This window comes from Rousettus aegyptiacus, unplaced genomic scaffold (genome assembly GCF_014176215.1).
Source record: "Rousettus aegyptiacus isolate mRouAeg1 unplaced genomic scaffold, mRouAeg1.p scaffold_m13_p_11, whole genome shotgun sequence".
Taxonomy (NCBI): domain Eukaryota; kingdom Metazoa; phylum Chordata; class Mammalia; order Chiroptera; family Pteropodidae; genus Rousettus; species Rousettus aegyptiacus.
This window is the reverse complement of record NW_023416286.1, coordinates 93,711,889-93,726,016: the sequence shown is the minus strand read 5'-3', so window position 1 is coordinate 93,726,016 and position 14,128 is coordinate 93,711,889. Positions and strand designations below refer to the sequence as shown.

At 61.4% G+C, this 14,128-nt stretch overlaps 1 protein-coding gene across 6 annotated transcripts in view; it reads right to left on the bottom strand.

Annotated features, from left to right (window-relative positions):
- The window catches only part of ARHGEF10 (Rho guanine nucleotide exchange factor 10), a 60,731-nt gene that overhangs the window by 31,266 nt on the left and 15,337 nt on the right, over positions 1-14,128 (bottom strand). For 4 of the 6 annotated variants that reach the window (XM_036228975.1, XM_036228972.1, XM_036228974.1 and 1 more), the window contains 7 exons: positions 13,787-13,853; positions 11,069-11,278; positions 10,460-10,536; positions 9,225-9,281; positions 5,954-6,120; positions 3,640-3,756; positions 1,094-1,208 (listed from right to left, as the gene is read on the bottom strand). In XM_036228975.1, the coding sequence (XP_036084868.1) occupies positions 1,094-1,208; positions 3,640-3,756; positions 5,954-6,120; positions 9,225-9,281; positions 10,460-10,466 (463 nt within the window). In that variant the 5' untranslated portion in view covers positions 10,467-10,536; positions 11,069-11,278; positions 13,787-13,853. The remainder of the gene's footprint in view (positions 1-1,093; positions 1,209-3,639; positions 3,757-5,953; positions 6,121-9,224; positions 9,282-10,459; positions 10,537-11,068; positions 11,279-13,786; positions 13,854-14,128) is intronic. The other 2 variants (XM_036228973.1, XM_036228976.1) reach the window with 2 other exon arrangements.

Sequence of the window (14,128 nt, the reverse complement as noted above, 5' to 3'; positions counted from 1 at the left end):
GGAAGGGACGGCGACGAAGACCCAGCCCCCGCTCACGGCCGAGGACTTTCTGCCTGCCCGTCCCGCCACAAGTCAAAAAGGCTCAACCTCCTCGAAATCAAAAGGTTTAGACCAGGGCGATTCATTTTTAAAAACTTACACAATGCAGAGTAAACGAAAGAATCCACAAACGGCAGGACAGCAGAGAGGCAGAGGCAGTGGCCCAAACCCCAGCCCCGGGGCCTGGCGCTGGACAGCGGGCGTGTGGCCGGCACGTCAGGGCGCGAGCTCCGTCAGAACCCACGGCCCGTCCGTTCGCCAGTTCACCCTGGGGTCGCTGCCCACTTCCCTCTGTCCTGAGAGGCTGACGCCCTCATTAGGACTGAGCTTGTACAGGCTGGTGACCGTCGTCCTGGGCAGCTGTAGCCTGGCCCCCAGGCACTGTGAGCAGCGCGTGCGCTGTCGGCACCGGCGAGTGTGCCACGGGGCCGGGAGAAGCGGGAAGCGCGTTTGCAGACGCGCCACACGCACATCAGCCGCCAAGCCAGGCTGGACCGCACACTCTCGGCTACCCAGGCGTGAACAGGTGTCCTGTCGCGCCTCAGCGCACAGAAGTGTCCTTGGCCCATAGCCTGCTGCCAACACGCAGCACAGCTGGACACCGTGGGTCTGCTGCCCCTTAGTGAGACCCAAAATTCCGGAATCACCCCAAACCGTCTCACCAGGGGAGAGGTTCCAATGTCCCTGCTCAGAACATGTCCCTCTGAGTATCAGGCTTCGGGCCCCATGGGATGACGCCCAGATCGGGGGAAGGGGGGCGGGGGAGGAGCAAAGGGGGGCTGGCACACAGCACCCCACCCGGGCTGGGAACAAGCTCGCTGACCTGGTCCCTGAGGGCTGGAGGGGGACGGATGAAGCCCCGGGGAAGGGGAGGGAGGGGCGGTGGCCTAGGGCCTGGGAGAGGACAACGGGCAGAGTCCCTGCAGAGCTCACTTAGCTCCCTGCCGCCCGTGCCCCCTGGGACGGCCCCCAGCACCCCCAGCGCCCTCAACCTCAGGAAGTCCCGACCCCCACTTGGCAGGGCCCTGCTGACCAGCTGCCTGCGGCCACAGACCTTGGGAGACGAAAGGCTTGGTCCTCATGAAGGAGCGGCCCCTCTTCACGGCGGCCTTCGTCCTCTGGAGCCCGTCCTTGGTGCCCTCCCTCGCCGCCCGCATGAGCTTCTGCACCTGTGGGGCGGGAGGGGGGGCGGGCGTGAGACGTGCGGTGGTCCACGCACACCCGCGCCCACTCCCAGCCTGTTTTAAAAGAATACTGCCAAGTAGCTCAGTCGTGAAACGTCACCTGAAATTGGCTTTTGGACATGGGCGTGCGGTCTGGGCTGTTTGCTTTGAGTCTGATTTTTTTTTTTTTTTTATAAAAAAGGGAAAAACATACTTTGAAAAGAGTCCCGCTTTGGCATGGCTACAAAGTTCCCTGCCACGTTTAAAACTCATTCTCGTTTCCATCATGATCACGCACAGACACAGCTTCGGGGACCTCGCAGGCGGAGCATCAGAGCCCACAGTGGACATGCGGCAAGTCACAGGAAACGACAAGGCGACCGGAGACCAGCCCCAGCCCGCCGGCTCCTTCCTGAGCCCCGTGCAGGCCAGCCCAGGGCTCGCAGGGCCCACCCGCCCCACGGAGCCGCCTGTGCCCACGCCAGGGGCAGACGGAGGAGCTGAGCGCTGGGCAGAGGCGCAGCCCAGTAGGGGGGTGCAGAGTCACGAAGAGCGTGCCGGCTGCGTGAGTCAGGCGACTCGGCTGCCCCCGGCCGGGGCCTCGGTGGACCACGTGCCCTGGCCAGCATGCCCAGCAGCCCCCGAGGCCAGGCGCTCGTGCCCTGTTTACACCTCCGCTTCTTCAAAGGCCTAACGTCTGACGCGCCGGCCACGGGCAGCAAGCGATTCTCCCTTCGGAGGAAACGCAGACTGCCCCTCGAGGGCCGAGGCCGTGCCTCCTGAGTGCACCCACAAAAGCTGGCTGCCGGCTTCCTGGGGGCCCCCACAGAGGGGCAGCCCCGGCACCCTGGCCGGCTCACCTGTGTCACCCCCGTGGGCCTGCCCTCTCCTGCCCGAGCACCAGGTGGACCTCAGGGTCAGCGCCCAGCCAGACACCAACGCGAAGCCTCGGGCGGAGGTCCCGCTGCCCGGCCAGGGGTCGGGCCTGATGTGGCGCCAGAGGCTGCAGCCGTGCGACCCCCCACGCGGCCCGCTCCCCACTGCTCCCCGACGGCTGTCAGACACCGGCCCTCCAGCCCTGGCCCAGTCTACGCGTCCTCCACCTCCCAGGGCTTCCCGAGACCGAGCTGCAGACCCCAAGCCCAGTGGTCGGCTCAGGCCGCTCTGTTCTCCCTCCCAGCACCCCAGAGCCACCGGGGCCTCCGGCCCTGAGGCCTGCACCCCACACCAATCGCAGCCGCAGCCCTGACGATGCCCACCGCCTTCTCTCCGGCCCGGCCGCCCCGTTCACGCACCCCCCACTCCGCTCCTCCCCACGCCCCCCAGACCTGGACGCGGTGCCCAGCTCACTCTGGCCGCCCCCGGCCCCGGCTCCCTCCCAGGAGAACCGGGGTTGCAGACTAGAACGAAGCCTCGCGGCCAGAACCCGCGGCCACACGCAGCAGGACGACCTCGGGGCCGGGGGCGGGAAGGGCCCAGCGGCCAGGTCCCGACTCGGCCCTCGCCGTCTCGCCTCGGTCCCGCCCAGCTCACCCCTCACTGCTCCCCAAGCGCCCCGTTTCTTCGCCAGCCGCTTCCCAGTCCGTGCACGTCCAATGCCCGGCTCCCCACAGCCAAGCCCTGGGCCCCCCAGAAAACCCACCAGACCCAGGATGATGCCCGGCACGGCCTCCTGCAAGGAACACACGGCACCGAACTGGACGAGAGGACGCGAGTCCCAAGATCCAGCCCCCGTTTGGAAAAGCCCAGGGCCCAGAACACTCTGGAACAAAGCAGCCAGCCGACTGCCGCCCGCAACGCCAGAGCCTGCGGTCAGGGAGGTGCCTCGCGCCACAAACACACAGGTCGCAACACGTCAGACCACAGACCGGACTGAAGGGAAAACCACTTGACAGTGCCCTTTTAAAACACGCCTCAAGGAAGCGACCGTCTCCACGTGCAAAGCCGGCCGCTCGCGGACTCCGGGGCCCTCACGCCCGCAAAAATGACGGCGCCCGCGAGCCCGGGCTCGTCGGGCTTTCGTCACCTGTATTTACTGCATGGCGAGTTAAAGCTGAGGAAATTCTGAGCTTTTTAACACTGACTTTGAAATAGTGATAAATCTCTCATGACGTTATCTTAGATGACACATTTATGAAAACTTGTGGTTTTGAGACAAAAAAGCAGGTGGCGCGGCTCTGCGCATCCGGCTTAGAGACAGCCGGCCTCCGCCTCGGACGCGCCGGGGCCGGACACGGGGGACCCTCCGGAAAACCCCGTCGTTCACCCGTGAGAGCCACGGCAAACGGCCCCTCAGAGCGCGCGGGACCCCGCCGAGGCCGGGCGGCGCCGCGACACCCCGGGGGCGGCCGGCTTGCGGCCCCCGCGGCCGTTCGGAGCGGGGCCTGCGCCAAGCGAGCGCGGCCGCCGCCGCCGGGCAAGGAGCGAGCCACACTACCTTCAGCTCATGCTTCTGCTTTAGCTGCTGCATCTCCGCCGAGCCCACTGTGCTGGCCACCAGCTCCTTCATCTTTTTCTCATAGTGCTCCTTTAAGCGGGCTAGGTCGTGGGACAGCTACGGCACAAAGAGATACGGCTTGTTCACAAAAACGCGCTCTCCGGCACCCGGGACGATCCCACAGCGGAAGGGCTCCGGCAGCCCCGGCGTGCGGCAGGCTCCCCCTCCGCGCCGGCCCCGTGTGCAGCCCGCCGGCTCTCGGAAACAAATACACGCGTAAGTGAAACACTGTGGAAAGACACACGACTCCGGTGAGACAGACTGGAGAGCTTTCTATGCACGAACAAGCGCAAACACGAAAAAATCTGTACACGGTCATTCCTTCGTATTTTGATGAGAATAAAACAATGAAATATGTAAAATACATATGAACCTTCCCTTAGGTCAGCACCAAAAAAAAGACACTTGAGTCCAGGGCTGCACTACAGTGGCTGTGAGCTGGGGGTGGCCAGCGGGGAGCTTCGGGACCCCAGACCGAGGTCACTCTCTCTCACCGGGAAGGGGGGGCGGGGTCAGGGGCGGGGCAGCGAAGCCTCAGGAATCACGGCGGCTCTGCTCCTCAGAGGACATCTCCCACCTCAGCTGGGACAAGGACACAGTAAGTAACTGGATAAAAACGTGAGAATGCCGCTGAGACGAGCCCCCCACCTGAATGCTGGCCTTTCCGTGCCCTCCCAGGACCCTGCCCTGGGAGATGGGGGGACGCAGGCTCCTGCCCCTTACTCGTGAGCCGTTCCTGTGCTGACCTCGCGCCTCGTAATCCCCAGCAGTGAGGCCACTGGGCCGCCCGACACACCCTCGCTGGGCACTGCGGGCAGCGGGTCTGGGACGGGCCACCGCGAGGAGGGCGGAGGTTCTGTCCAAGAACCACGCTGCCGGGTTCACCAGCGGCCAACCCCCACCTCGGCCACCTTGCACCATGGCCAACCAGGCTGGCCCAGGGCGACAGGTAAGGGCATTGACCACTCTCCCAAGAGACCCACTGAACCCGCCCTCCCGCCAAAATCAGACAAAGCACGACTTCCAAATCCCAGGTTAAAGCCAGAGTGTAGGGCGCTGAGTCGGGCGCACCTGCGGCTTCACTCCCTGGCTCAGCTTGGCCGCGACGACTCGGGACGGGAGGTCCCGGCAGAGGGCTCGGGGAGGCCGAGCAGTCGGGCAGGCTGTTCTCACGCCTCATGAAACAAGTCTACAGAACGTGAGCACACGAGGCAACCTGGAGGCTCCACCTCGCACGGCAGGCGGCCTCCAGCGCACAGGTGGGCTGGGCTGTCTGCTGACCGTGTTCGTCATGAGTGGGGCGTGAGGTCGCCGGCTGTAGCGACCACGGCCGGACTGGCCAGCCGTGTGCGCGTGGCCCGCGTGTCAACCTCACACGGAGAGAATGTGAGCACAGGGACATTGCGGGCTGCAGACGTCAGCATGAATCGACCTCGCACAAACACCCAGTGACACACGCACGCAGCTCGGCCAGTGAGCGCTGACAAGCGGAGCCCGCCCGACAGCCGACCTCGAACGCCACCCAGCTCGAGAACTCACGCTTCAGTCTGAGCTCCTCGCTGGGCCCTCCACGCAGGAGTGTCCCACGCGCACCCACCCACACATACACATGTGTGTGCGCGCATGCACACACATACACATGCACATGTACGCGCGCATATGCATGCATGTGCACACACGTGCACACGCGCATATACGCACGCATATATGCACATGCACACACGCGCACATACACCCGTGCACACGATTCCCTTTAAAGGAGGACAGTCCTGGGGCAGCGAGGAGCTTCTCACGTCCTTTGTAACGTTCTATTTTTATACGCCTCTGTCCCTGTTAGAAATGCTGACGTTCAAAGGGACATCGGGGTGCTCCCGGACCCCACGCGGACCCGCTTCAATCGAGTAGCACATTAGGCACAGTGAGCGGCTACGCGATGCACACACGGGACTCTGTGCGCACAACACGAACGACTCAGAGAACGCCACTCACGCTCTTGAACCTTCCAGAGAGCGAGCTTGCTGGGGACTTTTGACTGATTTTCCTCATAAAAATCTCATTTTCCCACCTTGCCATGATTACACTTCCTTCGTGACACACAGGACCCCCGTCCTCTGCCAGTATCGTGTGCCCCGCCCCCACACCACACCCTCACACCACGGGCAACGTCTTAGAAACACCTGTTCAAACTTCTGCATGCTGGGGGTCACGTGTCAGGTGACGCTTCGCCTCCCAGACGGACGGACCGGAAGCTCACCTGCTTCTTGTGGCCACCGCGCAGGAAGGGCCGGGGCACCCCATTCTTGCACTCGGAGTCGCTCTGCTCGCCGTAGCTTTCGAACTCGCTCGAACTCCATCCGTCCTCCAGAGAGCTGTTCCCAGCCTCGTCTCCGTTCTCCACGTCGTCGTAGAGCATTTCATCTGCTGCACAAAGGCCGGGATGAGATTCGGGCTCAGACCCCGGAGGCCGCCGCTTCGTGGGCGGTCCATTCTGCAGCAGGTGCGCGAGCCCGCGGGCCCCCGCCTGAGCCGGGTCTGCCCCCAGAAAGGGCTGTGGGATGGACCTTGCAGGCTGGCGGTGACGGGGTGGGGGCTGGCAGTGACCAGGGGGGCTGGCCGTGACCGGGGTTGGGAGGGCGGCTGGTGGAGGCCGGTACCCCAGCTCTGCCTGTGCCCTGAGGGCCTGGCCCCCACTGAATCCAATCTCACCAGACACCCTCCCACAAAGGAAAATATTTTTTCAGATAAATGGAAAGAATATAAACAGATTACACAGACGGATGGACAGATGGGTGGGTGACAGAGAGACAGAGTCAAACATGAACACAGTGAAACTCACTGCACACTACTGTAGATTTTGCTTTTGTGCTAAAAAGGGCCTAATAAAACTAATACTCTATTACTGTATTGAAATGGCTTCGCACATCGCTCATTTCGATTCGAGACGCGCACACCAGTGACCAAGGCACTGTGCCCAGAGGGCACACCCGCAGGCCTCGAGCGGGTGCTGTGGCTCCTGAGGCCACAGGTCCCCCCTCTGTGCTGGGGGAGGCCCGGCAGCGGGCGACCCACCACACACGCGCTTCGCACGGGGACTCTGATGGGGCCGCCCGCTCCTGTGCCCAGCGACAGCGAGAGAACCTGCAGATGCCGCAGCCACCGGGCTCCGGGAGGGGCCGAGGGCGCGGATGCTGCCGGCCTCCGTTTCCTGACGCCCCACCGGGGCCTCCGGCTTCGGGTGTCTGGGGCAGGGGCCGGTGACTTCCTGCTGACACGCCGGGAGCCGTGTGACAGGGGCCAGGGCTGTGCTCTGGGCCACACCGGCCCTGGTGACAGGCCTGGCAGGTTCACTGAGCGCAGGACCCGCACCTGCAGTTGTTACAGACTCATGAACGCTTTCTATTTCCGATAAGGAGTTTTCACTTTCCTGGGTGTTTTCTTGTACTGACATGAAGTGCACCGAGTGCTGGCGGGATTTCACGCATCTCTACCGCAGCCGCCTCCTCCCCGCCCCCCGGGCAGCCTCTCTCCAGCACACCGGGCACTGGCGCCGCCTCCCGCAGCCGCAGAGAACCGCCGCGGGTTTCCTGACACCCGCCGACCCTCGTCCCCGGCGGTCACGCCGGCTCCTCCGGCCGCACGTCCTCCCTCTAACTCTGCCAAGTCCCGAGTTGGATGCCGAGCTCGTTACTTTTCGATTGTGTTTTAACAGATGCCATTATCTCCATATACTCCTCATCACTTTAAACCTATCCCATAAATTGTTAATGTTTTCATTATTATTCAAGTCGAAACATTTTCTAGTTTTCATTCCGATTTCACCCCTGGCCGTGGGCTGTGCAGTGGATGGGTAGTAGCTGTGTCGAAGTGTAGATTTTTGATTTTCAAATGTTTGTGCTTATTTGTTATTGGCTTTATCAGGTTTTTGTCAAGGAACGAGACCCGAGTACCGGTTCTTTGGCATTGGTCACTGTTTGCGTTGAGACATCCTACTGTGCAGGTCATTTCTGGAAGTGCCCCGCGTGTCTGGGAAACACTGTGCATCCTGAAACCATTCGTTCGGGGGCTCCGCGCAGGCCCCCAGGCTGACCGCGCGCTGCGCCCTGCAGCCCTCGGGCTGTGCGCCCGGCTCCACGACAGAGGGGACGGCAGGGTCTCCCTCCGCCTACGCGTCTCTCTGCTTCCGCCTCCACCTCAGCCATGTTTTGCTTCATAAATTTTAGGCTACGTTGTTAGGGGCGCGTAAGTTTAGAACTGTCCTGTCTCTCTCTTGAGGATGCTCGATCGAATGGTGGAGTAGAGCTTAGCGTTTCATACACGACGATAGTCGTTCTGGCCGTATTTTGGTCAGAAGGGACCTTATCTTCCTCTTTCCACCTGCGTCCAGATGCGCGGCACCTTTCTCTACCTCTCAGGATGCGTGTCCGGCTTTGCCGCGTCATCCCACGTCGGAATTTCTTTCGCTGGTGACTGGAGTCAAATTATTTTTATTATAAATGCCAATACGTGTGAACTAATTTTACTCTTTTCTTTCAAACTATTTTCCATGCTTTCTTATTTTATGTTTCCTTGGTTTCTACCAGATTTGGTTTTGCATTACTAATCTGGAAGGTAGACAATCTATTTCTGTTCTTTTATTGATAAGCAGACCTGACCTATCATATCAAAAAAAAAAAAAAAGTGTCCAAACTCTCCCCCTGAACAAAGGCACAGACTTCAGGGGCTCAGGGTCGGCCGCCGCCCCGCGAGGCCGCGCCCTCCAAACGGAACGACACTCTCTGCCGTCGACGCCGCCTCGGATTCATCCGCAGGCTCGGGCGTTCATTTGTGCGCTGTTCTCCTCCGCTTCCTAGGGCTCTGTGTCCTCTTCCTTAAAACGCGTTCTCAGACATGTCTGTAGCGCCTGCGAGCGGGGACTCCCCCAGCCTTTGTCTGACCCTGCCTTGGTCCTGTTTGAAGGACGACACTCTGGCTGCAGGTGGAAAGCCAGGCTGAAACCCCGAGTTTTCCTCAGCACGTTGAGAGCGCCAAGCCACAGCGGTGGGTCCGCTGTTCTTCCCGTACTGTGGCTCCTCGTGCATATTAATCGTTTTTCTCCCTTGTTGCTGGTGCGACGCTCACCGTGGACCTGGTGCTCGGCGCTGTCGCCCGTCTGTGCCTGGTGTGGCCTGATGCTTGCCCCACGCCGAATTTGTATCTGGACAATCTGGGGACTCTTTCTTGAATACTGGGAAGGCCCGGTGATTCCTGCTTCTGCTCCCTCATTCTCACCGCCTGCCGGACGTGTGCCGGCCCCCTCAGCCCGCACGCGCGGCACGCCTTCCACTCCTTCTGCTTCTCCGTCAACTGTCCTCATACAAACACACACACCTGTGCACACGCACCAGCACTCAACCACAGGGCACAGGGCACACGAGCGCCACACGCACAGGGCTGCGCGAATGGGAGTGTGCGCACGGGCGTTCTCATGCCCGGGGGGAAACACCGCCCGGCGGATCCCCCCGGACTCGACCCAGACAACGCCAGACCTGGTTCGGAGTCCGAATTCTCCCTCGGCACGTCGTCGTAAATGGCTTCTTCTGGATCTGGAATGAAAGGGGAGAAACTTTAAAAAATGACCAAGACCAACCGAGTGACATTACCCGTGATGGGGCCACGGTCTCCCACAACGTCGTGATTACTCAAAACGGTAGTTTGCAGGGGCTGTTACTGACGCCGGACCACGCTCGAGCGCTGTTTTTAGGGCATTTTCCTGGGACTGAAAGAAATCGCTCTACACCGGCCAGCTGTGAACAGCGCCCATGGGAGGTTTACAGCTTCGAGGCTAATCTGTCCCTTTCGGGAACACCTTTATTCTCTTGCCTCTTGTGACAGTATTTATTAACTGCAACCACGGTATCCCTACTCTTATTAGCTGTCGGGAGGGACTGAGAGTTTACAGAGCTCACTTTCAAAGACAGTCTAATTAGCTGTCATCTGAGTAACAAAAATCAGTAGAAATTCAGACAAATTTCGCTTTGGGAAAAAAATCACTAGAAACTAGGAAGACAACAATTTAATGCTGCGCCGATCCCGATGGCACACCTCTCCTCCCCAGAGCAGAATCACCCGATAATCGAAACCGGGTTGACGCGTTCCGGGAGAGCGTAATCATTAGAGGGGCTACGATGCGCTACCTTGTAAGCGGTTCACATGAAACCATCAGACAGGAATTAGAGAGCCAAGAGATAATAAGAGAGATAATGGGAAAAGCAATCTTCACTTTTCCTTTACAAATTAAAAAACAAGTAAATCTAACACCAGCGGGGCATCCTAGGGCGCAGGGGGGAGCCCCGGGGCTCTGGCAGGCATCTGGCCGGGGTTGGCTTCACCGCCCAGCCACCCCCAACCCCGCTCTGGCATTGGCACCGTGACAATGTAGCTCCTGGACGCCTCGCAGGAACGGGGCTATTAGTCTCCGTGGGGACAGGCTGGCTGAGCCCTGGGTTGGAGCACCAGGCCCCCAAACCCAGACCGTGTGACAGGTGCCCAAGCCTGCGCTGGAAAGGGACCGGCAGGAGGGGACACGAGCCGGGGGCCCGGGAGGAGGGGCCGCTGGGGCTGCCGAGGACACTGGCTACAGTGATGGCCACTCTGGTCAACGCTTCGGGGAAGAACCACAAATCTGAGGCCTGAGGCCGGGCACGAGGCCCATCGGCACCACGTGCTGGACAGGGCGAGGGCCAGCCACGGGCTGGTGGCTCCCGGGGGGCGGGGTGCTTACTGTCCATCCACGCGGTGTTGGCCGGGTCGGCGGCCCAGTGGGCCAGGGCGCTGTCTTCTGTGCAGGCCGGATCTCCACTGTGGGAACACAATACCAAGGAGCCTCTGGTCACGATGTCCCCAAAGACATGTGTCCCCACGCGTGTGACCGGGTACTATTCTCCCGGAGGTGATTTTGGGGCGTCCCAAGTTCAGATTTTCATTCGTAACCATTTATAAGTCAGCGCTTTGAGTCCCGACCATCTGTACGGCATAGAGGCTGTCACCATGGCAACGTGGAGGATGCGGCCCCTCTCCAAAGGCCCAAACTGTCCTCACATGTCACCAGGCCTTGGGGCGGGTCCTTGGTGTGACATCGGCCCCCAGCGATGACAAACGCTAATATCCCCGCGAGCAGGGCGGCGGCCGCCGGCCAAGTCAGAGCCCCGCACGGAGAGAGACCTGGACGTCCCCCTGCAGGTGACGGGAAGCCCCCGGGCTGCTTCGTTTGGAAGTGACAAGAGCGGGTTCACTCAGCAAAGCACGTCACCCCCGTGAGAGGCCGGCAGTGCAGACGACAGGGGCCTGGAGGGACGTGCTCGGGAGGCGAGCGTCCACGGGGAGCACCCACCGGGAGGAGCAAGCAGTAGCCTCGCGGCGCTCTGGGGTGGCCCCCGGAGGTGACACGCAGGGTCCAGGGACGCACTCGCGGGACGACGAGCACGGCAGGGCCTGTGGCGGCGCCACGCACACGGGAGGGATGGAGAAGCCGGCGTCCAGCGGGGCGGGCCCCCCGCCCACGCTGCCTCCGTGCCAAGAGTTCTGCTGAGCGGCGAGGCGCCTACAAGCCGCAAGAGATGGAGGAAGGGGCAAAGGTCTCAAAAAGGTCACTGCGGCTGCTCAAGGGTGTGCTGCTGTGTGTGTGAGTGTGTGAGTGTGTGTGTGCGCGCCCGTATGAGTGTGTATGTGTGATTGTGTGTTTGAGTGTGTGTGAATGTGATTGTGTGTGAAAGTGTGTGAGTATGAATATGTGAGTGTACGTGAGTGTGTGTAGGAGTGTAAGAGTGAGTGTGTCCATGTATGACTGTATGTGTGAGGGTATGTGAGTTTGAGTGTGTGAGCGTGAGTCTGTGGGTGTATATGAGTGCGTGTGAGTGTGTGTGTTAGCATGAGTATGTGTGTTTGAGTGACTTTTAGTGTGTGTACGAGTGAGTGTGTGAGTGTGTGTAAATGGGGCACGGCCAGCACTCCACTCCATCTTTAAAAAGGGCGTTTTTGCACTTTCTAAGTCTGAAATCACAGCAAGGTCAGGGTCGCCCGAACACCCCAGAGAAAGCCCGAGGCAAACAGGCGCGGCTTTTCGAGCGCACTCCCGGAAGCGCCCACGTGTTTAAAAGCGCCAGGCTCCCGAAACCTTCTGCGGTTACGTTCACTTCATTTATAATCTTTTTCCTCTAAAAATGTCGCCCTTTCACAAAATACGTGTTTCACAGTGAATACTTCCCTGGTCACCTCCAACCACGCCCCCGGCTGTGACCGCTAACAGGCGTCCGGGGTTTACTTTGCGATGGGGCTCTGCAGGTGCAGGGGGAGGGGACCCTGTCCAGGGGCTTTCCCCAGAGACCGCTTCCCCGTCCCAGGGCTGCGGAGGGCGGGGCATCGGCACGCACGGGCCAGCAGGACCGGCCCGAGGAGCAGCGAGGACCACAGGGCCCGCTCCGCCCAGCCTCGGCCGGCACTGACCGCCACGAAGGCTCCACTGTGAGCAGCTGGCGCGAGCCGTGGGGGACAGGGCCCTGCAGCCGCACTGCGCGCGGGACACTGAGCACCGCCCCCTGGCAGAGGGCCCATCGCTGCCTTCTGTGTGTGGTGCTCGGACCAGAAGCCCGCCGTGAGGTGGGTGATAGTGGGCTGTGCTTTGAAACATGGCATCACAGGCCGGGGGACAGGCCAGGGGACAGGCCAGGGCACAGGCTAGGGGACAGGCCGGGGGACAGGCCGGGGGACAGGCCAGGGGACAGGCCGGGGGACAGGCCAGGGAGACACGGTGGAGACCGAGGGCGGAGCACTGAGCACCGGGGGAGACCCCGGGGAGGGAGCGGGGACGCGGGCCGGGGAGGAGCTGGCGGGGGGACCCCGACGTGGGGCTGACACGCGGAATTCCCGCGCCCGCTCACGCCGTGGACCCGAGAAACTGCGAGGACTCGCCTTCCGGCGGGGGCGGGCCTCAGGCCACAGGCGCTCGCGAGCCCCTTTCCCACCCGCCAGGACGTGTAGCCTCCGAGTGCGGGGGCCCCCCACCAGCGTGCGCGTCCGATGCACAGCCCTCCGGCCCGACCCTGTGAGGCGGCGGCACGCGAGGCCGGTCCACCCGCCGCGGCGCCTCGGGCACACCGAGCGTTTGGCAAATGACAAAAACAACAGCGCGCACACGCGGCACGCAGAGACGGCCAAACCCGGTCGGGCGAGGCGGGCGTCAACCCTGAAAGGGTCGGAGGATGCGAAATGCTGATGAAAGGCACACGACGCCCAGGCCCTCGCTGCCGACCACGGGCCCCGAACCCCGGGCGCACGGCCTCGCGGCCCTCTCGGCCGGGACAGGGAGGCGAGGGCCCGTGAGGGCGCCGGTCCTGACCCGAGGGCGCAGACAGCGCCCAGACCACGTGACCGCACAGAGCCCCGGAACTCAGGAGACGTGTTAAAACGGCAAAACTCGGAGTCGTGACGACCCGCGAGGACGCTGGAGGTGCTGACGAGCCACGAGACGTGACCGGCAAACCGGACGTCACCAAAGCTGAAACCGTTGCTGTGTTAAACGACATGCTCAAGAGAGTGAAAACCCACAAAACGGAGAAAAACACAAGTTGCATCTAAGAAGGGACTGATGCTGAGGCCACATAAAGAACAGCCACAGCTCGACAACTTAAAAATGGACAGGGGACCCAAGTGACACTTCTCCGGCCAGTAAGCACGAGAGGACGCTCCACGGAGCTGGCCCTCAGGGAGACGCTGATCAAAGTCCGGGAGAGACGCTCCGTGCGCACGGGCGTGGCCGAGGCGTTTACAGGTGGGGAACGAGCCGGTGAGCTTGTGCAGAAACAGGAACCCTCAGACGCCGCTGGCGGGGCCGGACAATGGTGCCGCCTCTCGGAGTCACCCAGACCCCCACGAGCGTCTGCCGGCCCCGCCTGGCTGCTGACTCCCCACACAGGACCACGGGAGCGTCCTGCAGGGCCCTGGGGCCCGGGAGACGCCGTGCGGGGCCGGGCAAGGGGCAGGGGAGACAGAAGCTGGGCCGGGCGCCCCAGGACCACGGCTCGGAGCTCACGTGTGACCTGACGACCGGTACCTGCTCGCCGGGTCCTCGGAGCTTAGGGAGTTGCACTGGCTGTCGTCGGCCACCTCCGGGGTCTCCGCTGGAAGAGAGAGGAGCCTCGTCTGCTGCCCGCGAGGACATCCAGGAAACCGACTTTCGTCTTTAAAATGATTCCGCACTTTGCTTTTTTATCAACGATAGCTTATCCTCACATAAAGATGATTAATTATTGATAGGACTGAAATTTTTCAGCTTTTAGATAAAAGGCATTTCAAATAGGATTACAATAGTGATGTCATAACTGATACTTTATGAAGCAGCCAGAAACGTGACACTTAAATAAAATAAGTTAGAGTTTAAAAAAAAATCACATCT